A 25,685-nucleotide genomic window follows, 5' to 3' on the forward strand; every position below is an offset into this window, starting at 1 on the left:
CATAATGTTTATATTCAAAGTGCAGTACTATTTCCAGAAAATAAGGTGCCTTCACATGTGTGGACTTTATATTAGAATTTTGAGAATAGTTTTAAGGGTAGGGTTAGGGGGTTAAAATCACCCTTGATTAGCTTCTTAACTGCTGTTAGTGTTTTAAAGCTGCTTTGAAGTTTTCAGTTTTTCTTTCCCTGTTTGGAAGTACTGTTTGGAAGTACTGACGAAACGTGATGAAACTATGGCGATTTTACCCCCTCATGCTAATCATTTCAAATTTATTGTGAAATATTATAAATATTAACACTTTAAGTTTAGTTTTTAATTGTATATAATTTCTGTTAATCCTCCTGAACCTCATGTACTTATGACTAATTTGTAATATTTTATTTATTTATTTGTTTATTTTAAATGACATCAAAAACATCTGTAATGAGTTGTAATCAAATGTACATAATTTAAGCCACGCCTCTCTGTAGACATTATGGCCCCGCCCCCACCAGGACAGGCTTCGGTTTACGTTGGTTTACGGGGCGTTGTTTTCCGGTATTGAGTATCTAGATTTTCAGGTTACACAGGGAGTGGGCTGTGCGTGTGATTGCTGTTCGTGGATGTGAGCGTGTCAGGGAGTTTGTAGTGCGTGTGCTTGTAAACGTTCACTGCTCGGATACTGTCACCGCTTTGCACCGCGGGCAGGCTCCGTGTTCCTACATGCAAGTTACTGTGGCAGCTCCACCATTCCTGCCCAGCAATGACCGAAAGCCCCGAGACCAAAGCAGCCGACGACGAAGTGTGTCGGCGGGTGAAGAACGGGCTGAAGCCGGAGAGAAACGGTTTGGCAAAGAGCCTCTACCCCCGCCCCTGCCATGAGCGGCCGCCCAAGAACCGCTGCCACACCGCCGAGGAGGAGGTGAGGCCCGGGATGGGACGGGTCGGATGGGTTGGTGAAGCCGGGGAAAGCATCCACTCTGTGGACTCGTGACACCGAAGGATGCTGTTAAATTCCCGTTATTATGATAAAGTCCTGTGGTGTTCGGGTAGGACAGCTGACCGAGTCCTGCTGCTGACAGCAGTCTCACAGCATGCTGTCATCGAGTTCTGATGTTTCCCGGCTCCTGTACAAAGTAAACGCCGAGCTCCATTTTTTTTAAAAGTCCACTTTAAAAAGTTTCAGCTTATTTGTCAGGTTAGATACCTCGTTTTTTCTCAATGACTTACAGCAGCGTTTTAATTCCCCATTATAATATTTTTATTTTTTAAATCAAAGTCTAAACTTTGAATGGCTCCTTGATGCTCTCCAACCCATTTTAAGAGGAGTCCAGGTTTGTGACTTTGATCAGAGGCTCAAACTGGGAATGGAATAACTCCAGACAATTTTGAAACAAATCTCAAACTCATCCACTCAGTTGATTGTTCTTTAGGGAGATTGTTGTGTTTATTTCGTGCAATATGTCAGCTTTTTCTTTCTGTTTTAGTTTTAAATCTCGTTCTTTGGCTCTGTTCATCTTGGCTGTACTTTTCTCTCACTTGTTTGGCAGTAAAAGTCTGGAAACATTTCTCTTTCATGAGGCGGTTGGCTTCCATTTGCAATCCACACTGAAACTGTGATGAGTTAGTGATTAGGGAGACACCGAACCAGTGCACCTGTTCACTTCAAGCTGTCCGCTGAGACTTGAGTGCATGCTGCAAAACAGCTCTTCCCAAATAGGCTAATGAAATTTCCACCCTTGGGTGCATCTTCTGTAGCTGGCCCAATTAATGGGCCTCCTCTGACTGATTAGGTGCTGCTACACACACTGGCATTGAAAATACAGAGAATTTTTTCCCCTGTTGTTTGAGTCAGATTAATATTTCTTGAGAGGAAAGTAATCCCAGTTTTCTCCAGCGTGTGGTTCTTAAGTAAAATAACGTGAAGCACGTTGCTGTTTATTATCTGATTATTCTAGTCACTAAAGAATTTGGTACAAATTGCACAGAGGGTTTCTGCCACACTTGCTTTTCAGGCTAAGAAACTGAGTGCCTGCTGACTAAACCTCAGCTGATTAGGGTTCATGCAGATGTCAGCATTGCTATTCTGTAAGGAATTTGAGGGAAAGGCATGACCGGTCACATGCAATGCCCTAATAGCCATGAGCGCGATAGTGAAGTGAACTGCACAGTGCCCATTAGGTTTCATTGTCTATCCAATTACTTATCAAGATGTAGAAGAAAAAACATTAGAAAGTGAATTCTATCTGTTCAAGTTTATCAACACAACCTTCTCCTCCCTTATTTGGCAGTCAAATCATCGCTCTCCCTGTTTACTTCCCTGAGTACAGAGCTGAACCAGAACGTAATAGTTTGGTCTTATCTTCCTTTTTCATACAGTCTGGCTTTAAATAAGTACCTCTAAGTGAACCATCTAAATGTCAGCCAATAAAAACAAAAGTTAAACCACTTTTTCGTAAATAAGACAAAGGAAGAGGCGAAGTATATTGTATGCACAATGACATGGAAGTTTATTCCTTTTAAAGTCTTAGTTAGGAAATGTTGTGAATCTCTTTTTAGGCTAGGTTTGCATAAATACAGGTAGCAGCGGTTGGGTATCACTGTAACATAATCCTGCGTAGTATGGCTTCAGCTACTGACTTTTTTTATTTTTAAGTAATCAAAGGATATTTTTCCACTCAAAGGTTTCATATAAATTGGAAAATGGTGAAGAAATTGAATAAAATGTAGTTTAGCACCAGATATGACAAAGACGACTATATTTGAAGAGCAGCAAATCAAGTTTGTGTATTTTTTTTTGTTTGTTTTAATTTTCAGCTCTTTGATGTTACACAGCACAAAATATCAGCCACTGCCATTATTAAGATACTAGCGAGCTAATTTCAGTCAAGAAGGTGGATAAATCGGTACATCTCTACTCAAAATATGTTTCAATTATCAGAGCACTCCCAGGTTAATTTCAGCTAGATCAGCAGATTTGTCAAACATATTGTTGCAGTTTGATTTCCTCATTTCTTTTCACTTTGTTTTTTACTGGCACTTTGGCTTTCAGAGTATCATCAGGTAGACACCCTGCAAGCTAGCAACGCTGGTCTCGTATACTAACTGTCAAAAATATAAGTCTGTTTACCAGCATCTATACAAACACCATTCACAATGAACAACACTGTGCAGAGCTGAGTTAAAGACTTTCAAAGGTAAAATTACAGTGACATGGCAGGGAAAGATGAGCCAATATGACAGGCAAACCTAACTCTGAAATAATTCAGTGGTAATTCTCCATATTAATGCAGACTGATATCTTATCCGTGAGAAGCTCTTCCACCATGGTAGCTTAGAGAAGCAGGGCTTATTGCAGAAATAACCAATCAAACTGAAATAGGGACTCACTGCTGTCAGAGCTGCTCAGAGTTTTTTTTGATTTTACGACTTTGAAACACAGGGCGGAGGCTTCAAGCTCAGATCACAGCACATCACAGTGAACAAAAAGAGATGATATCTCAACACATTATAAACATGCAATGAGAGCAACCTGCTACGTGAGTGACAGAAAAGGCTGCATTCAATATTATGGAGTGTTAAAAGTGAAGCGACCTTTCTTTGTACTATAATTACAAAGTGTAGTGTATACGGTACCTGCGCTTTGCTTGTATGAACTCCTCTTGAAAACTGAAGCGTTTTAAGCTCTTTTTCCTGCTTGACTCACCTCTGAGCACATGCTCCCACTTACATTTAAAGTTGTTATTTTTTAAATGTGCTGTTTGAATGTGACAGATTCAAGTATAAACACAATTCTTCACAGCTTCTTAAGCACCCATACACATTGAAAGATGCCTTTTGCCACAAGATTATTATAACAGATTAAATTGGTTATTTTTATTCAGCAAAGTTTTGAATCAGTTGTCACGTTTCATTGCATAACTTGTATGACCAAATGTAAACCATGGAAGCCGTGGATGCACTGTGGGCTGCAGTGTGAGCCTTGTTCTATAGCTTGGACTTAAGAAACGTCCTGTAACATTTACTGACAATAAACTACTTTATTGTTTGTTTGTTTTTTGCATTGGCTCCAATTACACACAAATAGTAACACAGCGTGATGTGAAACATGCTAGTACTACATATTGATAAGTCACATTGCTGCCACTTGCAACACAATCATCATTATGCCAAACTTGTATATATTTTATTTAAAAAGGGAATAATTTAACCAAAATTTCAGCATTTTTTTTGTACTTCTTTACCACTTTTCTCTGTTCAGCAATGCAGATGATAATGTTTCATGAGTCTTGAAGTTCATTTAGTGTTGTAAAATTGTTGTGATTGTATTGTTTGGATTGTTTTAAGTTATTTTGTGATTCCTAGTTTGCATGGCAGATATTATTTCATGTCTTTCATTAAAATAATTAAACCACTTGCTTCTGTACATTTTCTGATTTACATAGGTCTATGCAGCGTCATACAACAGCAGGCTGTACAGCCGGCCCTTCATCGAGTACTTTGAAGAGACCCCCATGATGGTGGCAGTGCTCACATACATGGGCTACGGCATCCTGACCATCTTTGGCTACCTCCGTGACTTCCTTCGTCACTGGAAGATTGAAAGGTGCCACATCGCCAGAGAGAAAGAGGAGCAAAAGGTAGGATGAAAAACAAATGCAACAGTAAATTTGCAGGAACACAAAATCAATTGATCTAAAAGGTGGTAATCAAAGTTAGGGCTCATGCTAAGAAATTCCAGATAAAGGCAGCAGTTGAGAAACTTGGCTGCCCTTTACCTAAACGCAGTAGCTGTAGCGTTATGATTGCTTCTGGCAGGGATTCATCTCGCATTTCAGGTGTTGAATGGTTCTTATCTGGGAGACTGAGCTCTAATTACATGTTGCCTGGTGACCAAATTGTTGCAGTGTTTGTGCGGGAACAGTAGTGATAACAAAAAGGGGGGGGGGGAACCTTTTGTAGTTTCATTAATCAAAGTAAGCCAATGTGATATTTGCACACTACAAAGCAAGCATCCATCCCAATCACTAGAATCTGCAATGTAGGTTGTCATATTGCAAACATTTTAATCAGCATTGCTTGAAGCTTGGTGTTTTTTAAAGAAAGCAAGCATCAGTTGTTTGAAATGAACCTGTCAGCTGTAATTATGTCCAGCTATGGGGAACTTTACATAGAAATATTCTTTGTTGCCTTTAATCCAAAGTGTGCATGCTTAAGATTGCATTTTTGTTAGAGGTGGAACATGTTTAGAATGTCTTCTGTGTCACTCACTTTTGTTTCCAACATCTTATGTAATGTGTGAAAGTAAAGCCCATTGTTCTCAGAATTTAGTTATGTCAAGGAAAGGAAGCCTTTCGTGGGGAAATCATTAAATGGGCCCGACGATATCGGACGGATGTTTTCCTCCATGAAACAAGGAATATCAGCTCCCTTGATCATGTGTGTTCTTTTAAATGTTGTTGTAATGCTTAAACTGGATGAGATTAAATTCTTTCCTTGTGAGCTTTTGAAGAAACTTGAAACTGTGAAGATCTAGATATCGTTACAGGAAATACCAGTGATGTAGGAGAAAATTCCTATATGTTGTGCTGCTTTTTACTTTCCTTTATTATCTACCTTTTCATCCATGTGTAGGATTTTGTACCGCTCTACCAGGATTTCGAGAACTTTTACACCAGAAACCTCTATATGCGGATAAGAGACAACTGGAACAGGCCTATATGCAGCGTCCCGGGAGCCAAGATGGATCTGATGGAACGAGCCACCTACGACTACAACTGGACTTTTGAGTGAGATTAATGTAGCTTTCATTCAAGAGCGCAAATATTGTTATCATTAAGCTAACCTTAAGGATTTCAGGCACACAATAGCAATGGGAAGTATGCTTTATAACTGCTATGTTACCAACATCACACAAAGTTGGCCAGGTTCCAGACGTCTCTCACTGGACACGGCTTTTTAAAAGCTCCGGCAGGCCTTTCCATTACCCCTGATTAAATAAAACACGAAAACTAATGTACAGTACAATAGCACTAGACTGATAAATCAGCCAGATATCAGGTGACATTTGCTTAATGTGTTTGCATAATAGACACAAAACTACCTTAATTGAGTTGTGGAATTCAAAAGATGCTGGAAACCTGCCTTTGAGATTGACGTGGTTTTCATAGAAATTTTTCACCTGGACATTAATATTAATACACATCCCCAATATCCCCTGATATGATACGACTGTATGACTGTAATAGGAGTTTTGGTTTGTGACTTGGTGCATTAATTTGGAACAGAATTCAAGATTTATAAGACCAGGTTGCTTTTCCTTTTGAACTGTCCTCTTTTGACAGAGTCTGTGCCCACTCCAGCCTTAGCTTTCTGTTGAATTTCTCTTTTTTTGAGCACAAAGTAATAAAAGAAGCTGTTCACTGGAGGTTTGTTACTTTTGTTTCACACTAAAGGCTGTTGTGGTGAAAATCCTGTTTTAGCTGATTGGATAAGTGACTCAGAAGGTGTAGAGTTGTTCCTAATAAAGTTTATTTCTCTAGATCCTAATAAAAGTAGAGAAATCTTGAACACATTTATTACAGCATTATATTGCATAGAGCAGGTAGGATTCTCACCTTGTTTACCTCTGTGTATAGTATGTAAATTCTATGAACAGACAGAACATGTGTACTCAGACAATATAAACATAAGACAAGATAAGACCAGAAGCTTGTTGTTTAGAGTCCATTGATCACTAATCCTTAAGCAGGGTTTGGTTTCATGCACATGAACAGTTAAGGTGGACAGGGAAGGTTGGATTGCGTTTTTAATTTGTCTCGTGGTGTGCTTTGGAAATCATCCTGTTGATGCAAAAAGAAATAAAAATGCTATTTTTTTTTTTTGCTTGTCAGACTGTGTTACCTTTGACCTTTTTGTAGATTTAACTAAAGAAATGTGAACAAATTCTGTGGTTTTGCAGCACGGTGCTAATAACAAAGCTACAGTTTAATAGTTTAAAGTTGGCTCTTTGCCAAGTTGTCTGTTTGTGGAGACACAACACTGGCTCATCCAGCGAGTTAGGTGCCTTTTTTTATGCTTAAGTGTTTATATTTCAGTGTTAAGTGGCTTAACAAAGAAGGCATGTGTCTGAAAATGTTCAGGTACAAAGACTGGACTGGAAATAAAAACCATTGAAAGACTTTCAGGAAGCCTGGACAATTGTTCCTCAAGACAACTTTAAAAATTGCACGTCATTCTGGTTCTTGGCTGCAAAATATAAAAACATGTTGAATGGCTCTAAGACTTTAGTACAGAATTGTATATGTAGCAGTTTTGTACAATATATATATATATATATATATATATATATATATATATATATATATATATATATATATATATATATATATATATATATTCGCACTCTTTATATTATGAAGGTGATAACCCCAGAATGAACAGCCATGTAGCGTTCATCTCATATTAAAATCGGTCCAACTTAAGATCTATAATGTTCGTGAAGTCAAACAAAACACACAAGTGAGAAGATGTGGGAGAGACAGACACCAGAAAGATTGGAAAAACAAAAAAGAGCACGCTGATGCTATCAAACCTCTCAGTCTAGTTTTTAATTACTTCTACCAATCATTACTATTAATTATACCAATCTGTTTCCCAAATCATTAGTTTCTTCTCATTGATTGTTTCCTGTGTCTGTTTATCTTCTCCTCTCGCCCTCTCTTGCAGATACACGGGTCGGGTAGTGCAGGATGTGATTAACCTGGGCTCGTATAATTACCTCGGCTTCGCTGAGAATACAGGTCCATGTGCTGACTCCGCAGCTGAAGTCACTATGAAGTACGGTGTTGGAGTTGCGAGCACGAGGCAGGAGATTGGTACAAACACATGGCAAAACACAGACACACCCGCTACCTTTGCTATCACTGCTGGGTCTTAAATGGCAAGACTGAGCACAGCTGAATTCACCTCGGTAAACAAAATGTCATAAACCAGTTAGTTTAGTAAAGCTGTGGGAACTAGTATGATGATCATCTGTGCGCGGTGTTTGAGCCAATTGCAAATTACCGTGACTTTTCTGTCTTTACAAATGCTTTCAAATAAGTCTCACTGACCACTTTGTAAAGTACATTTTAGGCATTAGTCTGGTGTTGGAGCACCTTTAACCTTAAGAAAGGTTTTAATTCTTCTTGGCAGAGATTCAGCAACATGCTGGAAACATCCAAACACATCTATGATGCAAATCTCTCCCTTGGTTGTAACGAGTAGTTATTTGAGTTACTGTTGCCTTCTTATCAGCTTGAACCAGTGAACTGCTGCTCTCACTGGATCTTTTCTCTTGTGTGGGAAAATCCCAGTAGATTAGCAGGTTCTGAAATGCATCAGGCACCATGCCACATTAAAAGTCACTGAACTCACCTTTCTTCCCCTTTCTAATGCTCATTTTATCTTGACTATGTTTACAGGCCTAAATGTGTTATCGTTGCCATTTAAATAACTGATTTAATATAGTTGAACACGTCCCTAATAAAGTGGCTGGTGAGTGTAGATGGCTGTAATGCTTATGTACACTATAGGAGTTTATGTCCAACATATTATGTTGTTTGTTGAAAAATATTTAGTCATAATTGACCACTTAAGTAGAGCTTGGATCTTGGATTTGTACGAATACTGGAAATGGAGCGAAACACAAAATATAACAGTTACTGGTTAATGTTGCAAACATGTTGTATCCTGATTGTTTAATTCATACAAAAGCAAAGAGACAATATTTAAAGTTTTGATAACCTCACAGGATGCGAAGAAGTCTGTGCCTCTATGTGGGAAATACTACATGTATCATAATGAAATCCACAACTTGATGTCTTTACACTTGGATGTTATATGATCTGGACAAACAAGATATATCATGTGAACTTTAAGTATCTGAGTATCGACAGGTTCCTTTTTTAACTCCCCAGACAGAAGCGCAAATTTATTGGAGCAGAATGCGATCAGTGCAGTTTGTCAGTCAGCACGATTATGCAAGAAATCTCAAGGTGAAAGTGATTAAACTTGGTGGAGAGGAGAAGCATGGGCAAAGGAGGAAGCTGTTCTACTTGGTGAATACAGTGGGGCAAAAAAGTATTTAGTCAGCCACCGATTGTGCAAGTTCCCCCACTTAAAATGATGACCGAGGTCAGTAATTTGCACCAGAGGTACACTTCAACTATGAGAGACAGAATGTGAAAAAAAAATCCATGAATTCACATGGTAGGATTTGTAAAGAATTTATTCGTAAATTAGGGTGGAAAATAAGTATTTGGTCACCTCAAACAAGGAAAATCTCTGGCTCTCAAAGACCTGTAACGTCTTCTGTAAGAAGCTTTTCTGTCCCCCACTCGTTACCTGTATGAATGGCACCTGTTTGAACTCATCATCTGTATAAAAGACACCTGTCCACAGCCTCAAACAGTCAGACTCCAAACTCCGCCATGGCCAAGACCAAAGAGCTTTCGAAGGACACCAGGAAAAGTATTGTAGACCTGCACCAGACTGGGAAGAGTGAATCTACAATAAGCAAGCAGCTTGGTGTGAAAAAATCAACTGTGGGAGCAATCATCAGAAAATGGAAGACATACAAGACCACTGATAATCTCCCTCGATCTGGGGCTCCACGCAAGATCTCATCCCGTGGGGTCAAAATGATCATGAGAACGGTGAGCAAAGATCCCAGAACCACACGGGGGGACCTGGTGAATGACCTGCAGAGAGCTGGGACCAAAGTAACAAAGGTCACCATCAGTAACACACTACAACGGCAGGGAATCAAATCCCGCAGTGCCAGACGTGTTCCGCTGCTGAAGCCAGTGCATGTCCAGGCCCGTCTGAAGTGTGCCAGAGAGCACATGGATGATACAGCAGAGGATTGGGAGAATGTCATGTGGTCAGATGAAACCAAAGTAGAACTTTTTGGTATAAACTCAACTCGTCGTGTTTGGAGGAAGAAGAATACTGAGTTGCATCCCAAGAACACCATACCTACTGTGAAGCATGGGGGTGGAAACATCATGCTATGGGGCTGTTTTTCTGCCAAGGGGACAGGACGACTGATCCGTGTTAAGGACAGAATGAATGGGGCCATGTATCGTGAGATTTTGAGCCAAAACCTCCTTCCATCAGTGAGAACTTTGAAGATGAAACGAGGCTGGGTCTTCCAACATGACAATGATCCAAAACACAGCGCCCGGGCAACAAAGGAGTGGCTCCGTAAGAAGCATTTGAAAGTCCTGGAGTAGCCTAGCCAGTCTCCAGACCTCAACCCCATAGAAAATCTGTGGCGGGAGTTGAAAGTCCGTGTTGCTCGGCGACAGCCCCAAAACATCACTGCTCTCGAGAAGATCTGCATGGAGGAATGGGCCAAAATACCAGCTACTGTGTGTGCAAACCTGGTAAAGACCTATAGTAAACGTTTGACCTCTGTTATTGCCAACAAAGGTTATGTTACAAAGTATTGAGTTGTATTTTTGTTATTGACCAAATACTTATTTTCCACCCTGATTTACAAATAAATTCTTTACAAATCCTACCATGTGGATTCATGGATTTTTTTTTTTTTTTCACATTCTGTCTCTCACAGTTGAAGTGTACCTCTGGTGCAAATTACTGACCTCTGTCATCATTTTAAGAGGGGGAACTTGCACAATCGGTGGCTGACTAAATACTTTTTTGCCTCACTGTATCTGTCTCACCATCTTAACCGTGAAATAGGGAATTGGCTTTGGCAGTGGATCCTTGAGTTCTCTTGTTTTATTTAACCTGAACAAAGCTGGGGTAGCTGTTTCCCTCCATCTCCAGTCTTTATGCTTATTTTATTGATCTTCTGTGGTATCATCTCCCAGGAGAAGCAAGTAAATAAACAATACTAAAAAAATCGATGTCAGTTTTAGAACTTCAAGGTGTTCATTTTAAGCTCCCATGTTTTTTGTGGGTTTTTTTTCTTTTAATTCATGTATTTATTTATTTTTTGTTCCTCAGGTAACCTGGACAGACACGAGGAGATGGAGAAACAGGTGGCTAGGTTCCTGGGTGTGGAATCAGCCATGGCGTTCGGCATGGGATTTGCAACTAACTCAATGAACATACCAGCACTCGTTGGCAAGGTAAGACCCCAAGTGACACAGGGGACAAGGATGAGCTTATTTTTAGCAAGATATCCTGGATGTTCATGGGTCTTTTCTAAGTATGTTTACTTAATAGTACGCTATTGTAGGTCACCAGTTACACCAAGCACCTTATCTTATATCAGGAAGAAACACTTGCTGGTGACTGGCTGGTTGTGTGTGTTAAAGTGAAAAAGGAGCAAACTAAGGAAGTGAAAGCCAACAGTGGTGAGACTGCTAAAGACTTCTGCTCTAATAAAATGATTCAGACCTGCTGGTATAAAGGTGTAGGGTTAGACTCAGAGCAGTGAGGTATGAAACAATGCAGTTCTACAAAGCAAGCTGCATTCTCAGTGTAATTCTCTCAGCAGAGGTTGTTCTATATAATTGTAAAAAAAAGGATTCTCCAGCCTCTCACCAGCCAATAAAAACAATGTTGACTAAAAAAACGTAGCAGTCCATCTGCTATTGTGTGCAACAAATCCTATATGTGTGAAATATTAATGCTAATTAATCTTCTGCAGGGTTGTCTAATCCTGAGTGATGAGCTGAACCATGCCTCTCTGGTCCTGGGAGCCAGACTATCTGGGTCCACCATCAGAGTCTTTAAACACAACAGTGAGTCTCCTATTTGTTCTTATCCATCTGCTTCCTATTTGCATTTATTCCCATGCATTAGCCATGTCGTAAAACTTCCATTGCTTCTCAAGGTCTGTAATTATAGCGCTTTTTATTAGTTTGATTGTCTGATCTAATGTTTGCCAGCTTTAAAACAACGTCAGTGGAAAAGAGAAAGCATTTTGATGTAGAATACAAAGGAAGACCACTGCTAAAACCACAGCTTTCATTTTGAATGTTAACACTTCAAATTTTTGTTTTTTCCTGTCAGATATGCAGAGCCTTGAAAAACTGTTGAGAGAAGCCATCGTTCATGGCCAACCCAGGACTCGCAGACCATGGAAGAAGATCCTAATAGTGGTTGAAGGCATTTACAGGTACTGCTTTGATTTCCTGTATATGTCATACATGACTTCATGGGGAAAATAAATATTTAGAACGTTTAAGTCTGTTAGATGTGCTTATTTAATCTATTGGGAGTACATTTAAATCTTGTCTTTGGTAGGAGAAAGTCTCAGCGCTGAATTTATACAATTTTTGCAACTGTGCTGAAATTGTCTTTGGCCTTATGCAGTAGAAAAAAAGGAGTTGCCCACTTTTAAAATTCCCTTTATTTTCCTTCCTAGTTTCAGGTTGAGCAAGACCTAAAAACTTTATTGCATAAGCAGCAATTCCATCTGTGGCCAAAGCCCCTGGGCGGATTATTAAGAATGATTGTTGATGCATGTGCTTAATGCATGTATGTCTTTGCACCAGAAATACAAGAGCAGGTTCAGCTTCCTCTGATGGTTTATTCAGGTTCAGCACTTTAAACTGTACTGAGAATGTGTCAGTGCTTAGTTAGCTAACCTGATTCTGTCTGATGGGGTGCTACAAAAAGCATTTGCAACGTGCAAGACAGTTTCTGCTGTCTTTTTTGTTTTTTAATAAGTTTAACTTTTTTTTATTTGAGTCAAAAGTCATTTCAGCTGTTTATTCTATGTTGACAGCTGTTGGGTGGATAGTTTCTGGTGCAAAAGCTGAATTTGTTGGGAAAAACAAAGCTGTAACACCTCAGGAGATGTAATGCACCTTCCACTCTGCCGGTTTCCTCCCTGCAGCATGGAGGGCAGCATAGTGCGCCTGCCAGAAGTGATTGCCTTAAAGAAGCGCTACCGGGCCTACCTTTACTTAGATGAAGCCCACAGTATAGGGGCCCTGGGTCCAAGAGGAAGAGGTGTGGTGGATTACTTTGGCCTCGACCCATGTGACGTGGACGTCATGATGGGCACTTTTACCAAAAGCTTTGGTGCTGCAGGTGGATACATCGCAGGGAAAAGGGTGAGCTTTATCTCTTTGTTTATTTTTTGATTTTTTGAAGAAAAAAAAAAGGGGGGGGGGGAAAGAGTGCATTTTCTAGCATAACATCAGTTTAAACTCATAGTTTTTCAAGAGTGCACTGATGCATGGACTCTCTAAGCGTCACTTGTTGCAGACACAAGTGCTAGTCATTGCAACAGTGCATGTTGCATTCTTGACAACAAAGCTTGCTTATCGAGATGGTTATCAAGATAAGACACTTTGTCTAAATCATCATGTAGTGGCGTCTTAGAACTGCCGAAGCCCTCAAGCAGAACAAAGGAGTCGGAGAAAATTGGTCATGAATCACTTAGGAATGTGTTAACAGGTTACAGGATGTAGCTCACATTATGCTTTTAATGACTTTCATATCCTTCTAAAAATGTAACGGGCAGATTGACAGGTTTGAGAGCGCAAAGCGAAATTCAGTTCTCACTTTGTGCTTATCAGACTGTTGAGGTTTTTAATGTAAATCTGGTGCTTCTAAAAATAAAAACATTTTCACATATTCGTGAAAGAGGGAAGCAACAAGCAACGTTGTGAGGGACTGAGAGACTGCAGCTGTTCATGCGTATCTGCTTATGTCTTCTGTGTGTCTCCTGGGTTTAGGAGCTCATCGAATACCTGCGCTCCCATTCCCACAGTGCGGTCTACGCCACCTCCATGTCTCCTCCTGTGGTGGAGCAAATCATCACTTCTATGAAGTGCATTATGGGAGAGGATGGCACAACAATAGGTAAGCCTCAGTCCAGATTGTTCACTTTTTTATATGTGGGAAAACTGCATTTCAAGATAAAGTTTAAAAATGTTTTGCTTTTAAGGAGTCATTATGTTGGATGTTGAGACAAATCTCACTTTCCACTTGCATATAGTGCACTCCACATGCACTGCAGTCCATGACCACATCTGAATCTGATTGGTATATAGGCACACAAAGATGTTATTTTGAGGTCAGAAAACTTCCTCTATAGATTGATCAAAGAGTGATAAACAACTAAACTCTGCAGCAACGTCAAACTGCAAAACAGTTTCGGATTAAAAATGTAAAAGTTAAACGGCCAGTTTCAGCAAACTTCAGGCTGTTCTTGCATATTTACTATAGTGCATAATGGTGCAGGTCCTTGGTTATTTGTTTTGTTGCATTATGTTTATAATTTGGTGACGTCTCCACTTCTGATGATTTTATGTCAGCAGTAATTGTTATGATGGGCCACCAGGTGTCACTGCAAAGTTAAGAATTGTAGGACTGGAGCCAGCCTCTGGTCTTTTTCACCAGATGTTATATAAAGAAAAGGAGTAGAAGGGGGGGGGGGAAGAAGGATGTCCAGTTATAAATATGTATGTATTTTTTTTTTTTTTATTATAATGGTTACTTGATTTAATTAAAGAGGTTAAGGAATATTTTATGATGATCTGTGTTTATAGACGAGGCAATTCTATCTCCTCTACATGGATTGTTTAATCTAACTTCAACCCTTTTGCTAGAACAGTTCAAGATGTCGCTAAGCAAAATCTAAAGTCCACAGTACACAGTTTGATTCCAATGTAGACGTGCAGAACGTTTCTTTTTCATCTTTGGAAAGCATCATTAAGAGCTCATTTTTATTTTTTGCACTTCAGGAAAGTCAAATTTAGTAAAGAGTAAACAGCCCTCGGTAAGAGAATCACCTCTAAAATTGAGTTGCAACCAGTGACTGACAAAATGTGGATGTAAAGAAAAATTATTAAAAACCCACAAGAAAAAATAAATCCAGACGAAACTAAATATGGGTAGATAAAAGATGAATGATACAAGCATGACACAATTTAAATCATGCAAATGCAGATTTACACCAAACAAACTCGTTATTATAAACAAATAATAAACTTGTTTGTTAACAAACCCAGACCAACAATAAAAACAAAAACATTTAACTGATAAAGCAGTAAATGCAGCCAGGCTTCATTAATGAGTTTGCTATATCCAGTGAGTGTGAGTAACAAGTTACACTAAGCAGAGATGAGTGGATATCACAGCGCTCTGTGAATATTCACATATTGTCCATTAACACATCAGGATGTGATGACTTGTGTGTCTAACACGTTAAAGTTGCAAAGCAAACGGCTGTCATCACACTGCAAAAAAACAAAACCTAGATGATTAGATATAGATGATCTTAGAACGCAGGACATCCGTGTGATTAACTTCCATCGTGCTTCCTATCAACTCTGTCTCCAAATTTCTTCATCATCCTTAGGCAGTGAGCGTGTGCAGCAGCTGGCAGAGAACACGGTCTATTTCCGCAAGAGGCTTCGAGAAATGGGCTTCATCATCTACGGCAACAACGACTCTCCCGTCGTACCCTTGATGCTCTACATGCCCGCCAAGATAGGGTGAGCCTCCATCTTTGCTGTTTACTACTGCTCTGATTGCTGGAACTCTTAATTGGAGCCTTAGAGCAATACAGTGTGATCAATTATATCATTTGTTGATGAGTATTGGGTTTTTTGTTTTTCCCCTGAAATATTATTAAGGTAACAAGTTTAAAAACTCTGTTATAGCAGTGGACAGTAGACAGTGTCCCAACGTCACATCACAAGAGCTCAAGGTGTTAAACTGACTGCAGAAACTGAGTCTAGGTGCACACATGCTTTAGTATCAGTACAAGGACTGTACCTCTGCAGCTTTAATTAATCCTGCTGTAAATATCAAGCAAAACACTGGGACCAAAGCAGGTTTGGGACCATTCCTTTTTTCTTCTAATGAAGAATTTGTCTGTCTTCGTAAAGCTTCTGCAGACATGTTTTCACAGAAGACTTTACCCATCTTTTTTTGTCTGTCATACTCTTTATTAAACCTCTGCGGTTATTTTTGCTATTCAGTTTTTTTAATTCAATTCAGTTTTATTTATACTGCACCAAATCACAACAGTTGCCTCAAGGCGCTTTATGTTATATGGTAGACCCTACAATAATACGTACAGAGGAAAAACCCAGCAATCATATGACCCCCTATGAGCAAGCACTTTGGCGATGGTGAGAAGGAAAAACTCCCTTTTAACAGAAAGAAACCTCCGGCAGAACCAGGCTCAGGGAGGGGCGGGGCCATCTGCTGCGACCGGTTGGGGTGAGAGAAGGAAGACAGGATAAAAGACATGCTGTGGAAGAGAGATAGAGATTAATAACAAGTACGATTCGATGCAGAGAGGTCTATTAACACAGAGAGTGAGAAAGGTAACTGAAGAAGAAACACTCAATGCTGGGAATGCCCCAGCAGCATAACTAAGGGAGGATTCAGGGTCACCTGATCTAGCCAGCTTTGTCTCTCCCACCAGAGCGTTTGGCAGGGAGATGCTGAAGAGGAACATTGGCGTGGTTGTCGTGGGCTTCCCTGCTACACCCATCATCGAATCGCGAGCACGCTTCTGCATCTCTGCCGGCCATTCGAAAAACATGCTCGACCAGGTAAACACACACTTAAAAATATCTTCAAGTTCAAGTTCAACTTTATTGTCACTTCAACCATATACAGTTTAAAAATACACAGTGAGGCGAAACAACGTTCCTCCAGGAACCAAGGTGCTACAAGACAAGTTAGTGCAAAAAAAAAAAATAATATATAATATATCTAGTAATAATATTGTGCAAAAGAGCATTTACAGGTTGGTGTGTGCGATGGTTTGGTGGTGTAGGTCAGTGTGTTTGCGCTTTGTGTTGGTTAGTCAGTCCAGTCTCAATGTTTTGAGGTATTTGAGTTAAGCTGAGTGATAATGTTAGTGTATGTGTGTGTGTGCGTGTTTATCAGTCAGTCCCTTTTTGCTGAGGAGACGGATGGCTTGTGGAAAAAAGCTGTTGCACAGTCTGGATGTGCGTGCCCGAATGCTTCGGTACCTTTTTCCAGATGGCAGGAGTGTAAAGAGTGTGTGAGAGGGGTGTGTCCGATCAGCCACAATGCTGGTGGCTTTGCGAATGCAGCGTGTGGTGTAGATGTCCTCAATAGAGGGTAGAGAGACCCCGATGATCTTCTCTGCTGTTCCCACTATCCGCTGTAGGGTCTTGCGGTCTGATATGGCACAGCTCCCAAACCAGACAGTGATGCAGCCGCTCAGGATGCTCTCAATAGTTCCTCTATAGAAGGTGGTCAGGATCGGTGGTGGAAGCCGGGCCTTTCTCAGTCTTCTCAGAAAGAAGAGACGCTGTTGGGCTTTCTTGTGCAGGGAGCTGGTGTTGAGGGACCAGCCGAGGTCCTTCTCCAGGTGTACACCCAGGAATTTGGTGCTGTCAACGATCTCCACAGAGGAGCCGTTGATGCTCAGCGGTGAGTGGTCGCCTCGTGTCCTCCTAAAGTCAACAACCATCTCTTTTGTCTTGTCAACATTCAGAGACAGGTTGTTGTCCTTACACCAGTCCGTTAGTCTCTGCACTTCCTCTCGTTAGCAAGACTCGTCGTTCTTGCTAATGAGACCCACCACGGTCGTGTCATCAGCGAATTTAATGATGTGATTTGAACTGTGTGTTGCTACACAGTCATGAGTCAGCAGTGTGAACAGTAGAGGACTGAGCACACAGCCTTGTGGGGCCCCAGTGCTCAATGTGGTGGTGCTGGAGGTGCAGTTCCCGATCCGTACTGACTGAGGCCTTCCGGTCAGAAAGTCCAGGATCCAGTTGCAGAGGGAGGTGTTCAGGCCTAACAGGCTCAGCTTTCCGATCAGTTGTTGGGGGATGATCGTGTTAAATGCTGAGCTGAAATCTATGTACAGCATTCGAACGTGTGAGTCCTTCTTGTCCAAGTGTGTCAGGGCAAGATGGAGTGCAGTGGAGATGGCGTCGTCCGTTGAGCGGTTATGGCGGTATGCAAATTGCATTGGGTCCAGTGAGGGGGGCAGCAGGGTCTTGATGTGTCTCATGACGAGCCGTTCGAAGCACTTCATGATGGTGGGTGTAAGTGCGATAGGGCGGTAGTCATTGAGACAGGACACAGAAGACTTCTTGGGCACGGGGACGCCTTAACACGTGTTTAGTATTCAGCATGTCTCATTTAACACATTCTAGATATGATATTCTTTTATGGTAATACTCATAGGTAAAGGTCAACAATGATTTCTCAAAATGGGACAATTTCTTTCTTTTTTTTTTTTTTTTGGGCTTTAAGACCAAGAAGAAGCTGTTACACACCACTGTGTGTCATTAAATCCTGCTAAATAATGACCACTAAAAATACTGTTCTGCTCTGTTCTGATGTCTGATGATGGCAGTTAATTGGATGTAATATTCTGCAGCTTGTACTTAGTATGCAAAAGCTGTCAGGTTTTTTTTTTCTTTAAAGAAAGACTGCAGCACCTACAGCTGCAGATGTATTGATGCTGACTAGTCTTGCGTATCCACTTCTCGCTGTCCACATAGGCGAACGGTCAGGCTGAAGCCATTACATTTCAGTGAAAAACATTCCCCGAATTCCTCTAATTATTCAGAATTGTTAGACCCGAGCCTCTATGAATAAGCTCACTGGTGTTTTGCTAAGTGTACTTTCACAGGGGTTATGGCTAATTACTGGGCCTGCACACAGATCAGGTTTTTGTCAAAGTTTTTCCAGCATGTAGCTTGTTAGCTAGATTTGCCGGCAGGAGTTCACAAGGAGGAGAGGGGTGCAATTACTAATAGTCTACCAGTGGCAGGCTTATTTGAGTGGTGCTGGCTGCTACTAGCCAGGCCTGATTTGTTTAGTTATACTCTCTAAAGTTTGTTCATTCCTGTTTCACAGCAGTGTAATGACCTTTGAGCTGTTTGAAACTAAGTGGAGAAATCTAGTTGGCATTAAATAAAGTGGAGCAGTCTAACAGGGGCAAACACTGTCTGCAATTTGAGGGACACTGATATGATCTCTTTTGACCTCAAATGTCTACCTATGCCTTGAGTAACTTAGAGCATGCCGAGTCCCTTGCAGCTTAATGTCTGACATCCCATTGCCAGAAATCCATCAAAGGACAAGAATGCCTCACTTGGATTTAGAGAGTGTCAGGAAAAGTCTCCCAGAAGAGGCTCCATATAAAAATAAAGTGTCAGCTGTATCACTCTGCAGGTTAACGTACTGTTTGTTCCCTGTGTTTTGAGTGTAGACCTCAACATTGCTCTTTGTGTTGGCCTGTGTAAGTGCAGACAGTTCAGCTTTGATTACAACACATCTAAATCCGCCCACTCTTCACAGCGAGGGCTCTTCTGCGTTGCTGAAATGAGCTCACTGCAGACCTGTTTGCTCTTCACTACGGGCCACCGTCTTAGATCCTCCACGGTTCTTTTCTTATTTTGACACTAATGTAAATCCTCTCACACAGAGGTTGAGCTTTCTCCTGTGCTTCCTGTCTAATGTGTGTAGCTCAGTTGGCGCAGATACAAACTGTGTCTCCAGGAAGTTTTGTATATCCAGGGTTATGGTATCTTCCTATTATTCTCGGTGCACTTCAAAAAATTGAACAAAATAAGCTGAAGACAAGGAGTGGGAGTACTGTACCGTAGTGCTTTTATCTGTCATGGTGTAAAATCTGTCTCCGTTAGTCTTCCTCTCTGTATTATTCTCATGCACTTTGAAGTGTCATCTTGGTTTGTGTTTCTTTTATCCGCTGGCGAGCTTTCAGAGTATTATCTTTTCACTCTCTCACACCCACACTTACATCCCGACCTAAATCCTTTTATTGCCATCGTTATTTCATTCTACTGACCGCAATAATCTGTCAACCTTAAATGTCAGGTTATAACTAATGTATCTGAAAATGTGGAGACGGTTACAAAATTGTCCACCTAGTGTTGATTTGGAGGAGCTACTTCGACATCTGATGGCTCAAAATGTTAAAAGCATCAGAGGTAGAATAGTGATTGATTCTTCCATGAAATATATTTTTTTTTTTATTTCATTTTATTTTTTTTTCTAGTCTACCTGAAAAGCCTTACTTGATTAAGGAGATGAACCAACTTAATATTTGGCCGAAACGACACAGAAAGATACTCATGATTTGACTGCAATAAAGCATTTCAGTTCCTTTTATACTTTAAGATGTGATACAAAGCCCATCTGTCATCCTCACAAAGCTTTACCATAAACAGAAGGTATATATTGCTTTACTGGCAACCTACACACATTGAAACACTGAAAAACTCCTCAAGCCCCATAAATAGTCACTTATCCAAAGTTGCATAAGTCCAGGAATTGGTGAATAAACATCTGGTGTAATGGGAACAATGTACTCCACGCATGCATGTTACTCCACAGCTCTAATTTCAGAACAAAAACGCGTTGTATAAGGTTTTGACGCACTGGGAGAAATCTAACTTTACTCTGAATTTTTGGAAATTCTCCACTCTTTTTTTTTTTTTTTTTTCTCTTGTATTTCTTTTCCAGCCTGTTACTTTATTATTCCTGGTTAATGTCACCAGTGTGAGATGTGCGACAATAAATCTCGTTTCCTATTTCAGAAAAGCAGCTGTGTGCTGCAGGACTGAGGGATTTAACAAATAGCTGGTGAACAAAATGTAGCATTTGCAATCTTGAGAGAGAAATATTAATTTTAAAAAGGAAACTGTAGATTCATAAAAACGGGAGTCCAGATTTATGCCAATTAATCCATTAATGTGCTTTTGAGCTGACAGTATTGAATCTTAAAACTTTTTAAAAGGTTGTTTGTTCTGCAGCTTGTTGCTCTGACCTCAAGTGAGCAGAAATCTACTGATGAAGCTTAAAGTTAAAACTGATGAAACAAACATGCATGATGCAACAAAGCAAAACCACATTAAAATTTCAGCAATATATATACTCATCCCTACATTGTGTAATTATTGTCGACCTTATGCTATAACAGCTTGAACTGTAGCACTTCAGTTGCATTAACCAGAGCTCATGCGCTCAGAGTGAATATGTCCCCCTTAGTTGTAGGGCTTTAGATAGAATGACGATTTGCTGCTGTTTGGAAGACGTGTCTGTATGAACTCATCACTTTGCTCTAACACCCAGGTAATAGAAGTGAAAAATGTAAAAGTTCAAACCAGAGATCTTTCCTGCTTCGGCCCCAGTTTACAATTTGGTTTTACGAGGCTGGTGTCTCTGCATCTGTAAACGTCCTCGCTCTTCATGTTGGCCTTCAGACTGACAGCATTTTTTTTTCTTCTTCATTGTATAAATGTCTCCACAGGCGCTGAACGTCATCAGTGAGGTTGGAGACCTCCTTCAGCTCAAGTACTCCCGTCACAGACTGCAGCTGTCTTCTGCGCGGCCTTTTGATGATGATGTGTATGAGGATATTGACGACTGATGAATCACTCTGCTGCTTAAGTGGCGTGAACCAGAACAACCCCGGAAAATACAGAGCGGGTCGGTCAAGATGGATCACAAGTCTTCCTTAAGGAGAAACTTGTGCGTACGTGCCCCCTGCCATCATGTTGCCAACTCGTAACCTCCCCAGACGAAAGCAAAACGCTTAAAAATACCCTCAGATTTTATTTGCCTTACTACACATGCAGAGATTGTGAACAGTGAAAATGGCACCTCTGCTTCCTGTGTCTTTTATCACTTTTTTTTTTTTAAGATTTTTTTGTTTGTTTGGTTGTGTCTTTAGTATTTGTGGTTTTGGCCTTTGTTAAGCTTGTAATTACAGATCCAGTGTGCACGTCATCTTTTTGTTTTTTCTTCACTTATGACATGAATCTGACTTAAATCGAAAATGTAAGGAGACTAATAAGGAGAACATCGTTACCATCTATCAATGAACGGTCCTTTCTTCCACTCCTTTGAAAGGAGCCGTTATTGTCATAAGTAGAAATCACTAGATGCATTTCCACAAGACCTAATTCTTCACCACCAGGAGCCTGTTGGCGTGCAAACATGACATGACTTACAGCCAGTTCCTTCCGTTTTTTTCGAGTAATGTAACAGGGAATCTGTCAGTTTAGAGCTAATTACCTGACAGCTTTCCATTTAAAAAAAAAAAAAAGAACATTTTGACATTTATTGCTATTATTTAGAAGTTTGGATGGACAAAGTCAGCCTCAAGTCTTAAAGCTAAGCTCACCGTTTGCTAACTTTCACTTCATATTTTTCCTGCTGCATAGCATAGATCTGAATTTAAGCAACAAAGCAGATGAGCGCATTTCCCCAAATCCCAAATACTGTCTTTTATGTATCTCCAGTAAAGTGAAATATCTGTCTTCAGCAGTAAGATGAAGGTATTGCCATAATTTTGCGTTTGAGAATTTTATTTGCCTCCACTGAGATCAGCTCTGGGTCAGTAGAACAGTGCCAAAGTGAACAGAACAGATTATCTGTGATGTTTGTATGTGTGAGGAAATGTTCCTGAATGGGCCGCATGGCTCAAAAGAATAAATGTTTAATATCCTGTTCAAGGCTTCAGTAAAAATCACAAGTTGAAATAGAAATCAAAAACTAATTACTCTTTCAAACATTTGATTTTATCTTTTTTTTCAGTAATGAAATGATTGCAATGATATTACATGTTTTGTTTTGTTTTTTCATTTTACTTAAGGAGGACCTGCTCTCTGTATTGTTACTGTTAAACTCTTATAGAGTAGCTTTGCATTATTCACAGTTCAAAATAATCTTTATTTATGTGATACTGAGCCTTGGAGCCGCCTCTCAGTTCATCTCAATTTGTTAGAAAATGACCCATTTTTAGCACCCTTTCATTGGAACTGACTTTCTTCTGATTGGTCACACCTCCCTAAGTGTTTGCTGATAACAAGTGGGCGTGGTTTCTTCACTCAGAGCGACACTCGTGATGATTATAACAAAGACATCTTCTCTAAATGAGACGAGCCCCAGGAGTAGAAAATCCTTTTGATAACTGAACATTCAGAGCAGTCTAACGCTGAGGTTTTGGCTCACAGAGATGACGTTTGCATTCGCTGACATTTTTATTTGAAACTTTGGGTAGAATTATTATAAATATCCACTGCTGTAGCGATTTTATATATACAAAAAAAAAAGGAAAAGCTTAAACGCACCGCTTTAAGTGAATAACACTTTTATAATAATCAGTTTTATGTTGCAAAACTATAAACATGATTTCTTTCATTGACAGAACTACCACTTTCCATTTCAGAAAAAAACATTTTAAAAAGCCATGTTGAGATTTAAACACACTTGAGTGCTGCTACTGGAGAAAAAAAAATGGGGAATTTAACCCTAAAACATAATACACATTATACAGTCAGCGTCTTTTCCCCCCACCAGGACCAGAATTACTGGGACTGTGTTTGTCTTCCTGTTTGTTACGGGGGGGTTCCTCTTAAGTCATGTGACGAGGTTCAAACTGAAGAATATCTATTAGCGCAGGTAAACTAGTGTGGACAGGATCCAGCTCTTTGCTGCTTTGTGCCTGATAATTGTTTTGCCTTGAAAAACAAAATGCTTTCTTTGTGCTGAGACTAATGAGTCAATAATGATGTTAACAGTCTTCTTAGGATAGGCGAGTGTGTTTTGCCTTTACGTTCTTCCACATAAACAGCAGCTGTATTTGGAAATGTGGGCATTTACATTGTACTACTGAGCTTTGGGACAGCAGCACTCCTTAGTGAAGGGAACTCATGTCCCACGTGTATATGCTACCGCTTGCATGTGTGCACACTGACGAGTGCTGTGCAAGCGCTCGTCCTTCATACTAATGCACACACAGGAAGAATTCCTCCCAGAAGCTGCTCTGCACCAGAGCTGGTGGTGCTCAAAGTGACACATTGTTGCTGTTTTTTTTTTTTTGTAACCTACTACATTCTGTCTTCATGTCTTTCTGGGGTTGCTGAGTTGTTTTATTTTTTTATTTTTTGGTCCATCTTTGCGGATCTTCTGATGTGTAATGTGGGATACTTGTGTAACACGTCTTATGTTATCCTTTTGGCTTCCTTTCTGCAGAGAATCGATCACAGATGGTCGTTCGTGAGCTGAAAGTTTGGTTGCAATGTTGTTCATACAAATACAGAATGTATCTATGTATTTTTAATTATGAACCGAGAGAAGCTGTACCGTTATACTCACAGCAAATATTTAAACATATGTTTACGTTATGTAAAGATTTTATGTCCTGACATTTTACTAAGGAGTTTCTGAACATTAATTAGATCAGTTTCCCTTCAGTTCATTGGTACTTCTCAGTAGTCCTCTGCAAAGACTGCATCTGGTTTCAACCATAAAAGCAAAATAACCTCGTTGTTTTTATTCTTTGTTTTGGTAAAACGGCATGAAATGCTGTTATGGATGATGGCTCGCTACAAAGTTTATATATTGTTTCATTAAAAATTAGCTGTTGGGACGGATGTGTGAGTGTAAGTTACCACACATCAGAGATCGTTGTTCTCTGATATAAAGTAGTTCCTTTGAAGCAGATTTTCTTTCTAAGAATTCTGGTTCTACTCTCATAACTTCAGTTGTTCATCTTTGAACATCTTAATTGTTCTCTTCAACTACTTAGTCTTCAGCAGTACTCGACTGTATAATTAGCACTGTGTGATATCCATGTTAACTAATTTCTCTGCATTTCATCAAGAAAATGCACTATTTCAACATATCGGTAAAAAATTTAAAACGTAATGTTTCACCCTTGTCAGTTACACGAGTAGATGAATAAAAGAGTTTAAAATATTTGGAATTTTCTTCATTTTTTTTTTTTAATACCCCAATGTAGTGTGTCATGATTGTGTGTTAATTTGGAGGGCAGACTTTCTATTTTTTTTATTTTTTTTTTAAATGTTTTTGTCAATAGTTCTGCAGGTTTCCTGAAAAACTTTTTAAGTTGTTCTTTTGGACACTGGTGGCTTTTTCACTCATTTTCAGTCCTAGTGCTTGACCATTTTCAGAAGAGCATTTTGTTTAAGCCACTTGATCCATTCCAGTTTTTCTTTTTGTCAGATCAGCAAAAACAATGCCAAAGACAACTGTTTGACTGCATAACAATAGTATTCTTTGCCGTAACAAAGTGATTACCAATGTTTTAGTCCAAATCCTGGTGTATTTCAGCATGATTTGCAGTGCAAATTTGAAGAAGTTGGTAGTGGCAGGGTTAAAAATTACCTCCAGTCAATGGAGTGTATCTGGAAGTCTGAAAGCAAAGACTGCATACAGGAGCTGATGCATCTGATCTTTCAGTTGATCAATCTGTTATTGACTGAAGCCTTATCAGAAATCGTCTCAGTGTAAGGTTGGCTGTCAAGATGCTAGTCTTAAGGAAGGGAGACAAGTTTACTTAAAAGAGAGTTTATTAAACTACCCCATCAGGAGACAAACATCACTGATGAGTTGGTGGCCAGTGAAGTGAAACAGAGATGGAGCAGTTAATCTGGGGCAGCCTTTACTGCCTAGAAGTAAGAGGTAAGCTGCATCAAGTGCTGATCTTCCTTTGGCAGCAAATCAATAACAGTAGGCTGCAACTAAGAAAGCAGCGCGTGCAAGTATTATCTGCGCCAAATAGCAAATCCATTCTTGCAAATGGGGTCAACAGGAAATCATTTGACCTTACAACATCAAGTAAAAATCAAAGTGTTGTTACTTAAATGTACACCCGACCTCATCACATGGCCTGCAGCAACAAACACACCACACTGCTTCGCAAAATCTTTAGTAGTCAGAAATCAAAA

At 39.9% G+C, this 25,685-nt stretch overlaps 1 protein-coding gene across 1 annotated transcript; it reads left to right on the plus strand.

Annotated features, from left to right (window-relative positions):
* Positions 1–489: 489 nt before the first annotated feature.
* LOC309695818 (serine palmitoyltransferase 2-like) lies at positions 490–24,693 on the plus strand. Its single transcript, XM_082516726.1, has 12 exons — positions 490–904; positions 4,428–4,622; positions 5,617–5,771; positions 7,711–7,859; positions 10,999–11,123; positions 11,648–11,741; positions 12,013–12,118; positions 12,842–13,061; positions 13,689–13,815; positions 15,317–15,452; positions 16,394–16,523; positions 21,239–24,693. The coding sequence occupies exons 1-12, from the start codon at positions 746–748 to the stop codon at positions 21,356–21,358; spliced, it is 1,716 nt and encodes a 571-aa protein (XP_082372852.1). The 5' UTR covers positions 490–745; the 3' UTR covers positions 21,359–24,693.
* The last annotated feature ends 992 nt before the right edge of the window (positions 24,694–25,685 follow it).

Source organism: Aulonocara stuartgranti, assembly GCF_965226115.1.
Source record: "Aulonocara stuartgranti genome assembly, chromosome: 19".
In the NCBI taxonomy this organism is placed as follows: Eukaryota; Metazoa; Chordata; class Actinopteri; order Cichliformes; family Cichlidae; genus Aulonocara; species Aulonocara stuartgranti.

Bases quoted from the DNA above. Each gene is read 5' to 3' on its own strand.
- LOC309695818 (XM_082516726.1), top strand. From the start codon at position 746: ATGACCGAAAGCCCCGAGACCAAAGCAGCCGACGACGAAGTGTGTCGG. The intron at 7,860-10,998 runs GTACAAACACAT...TTTGTTCCTCAG, and splicing joins GAGCACGAGGCAGGAGATTG to GTAACCTGGACAGACACGAG. The intron at 13,816-15,316 runs GTAAGCCTCAGT...CATCATCCTTAG, and splicing joins AGAGGATGGCACAACAATAG to GCAGTGAGCGTGTGCAGCAG.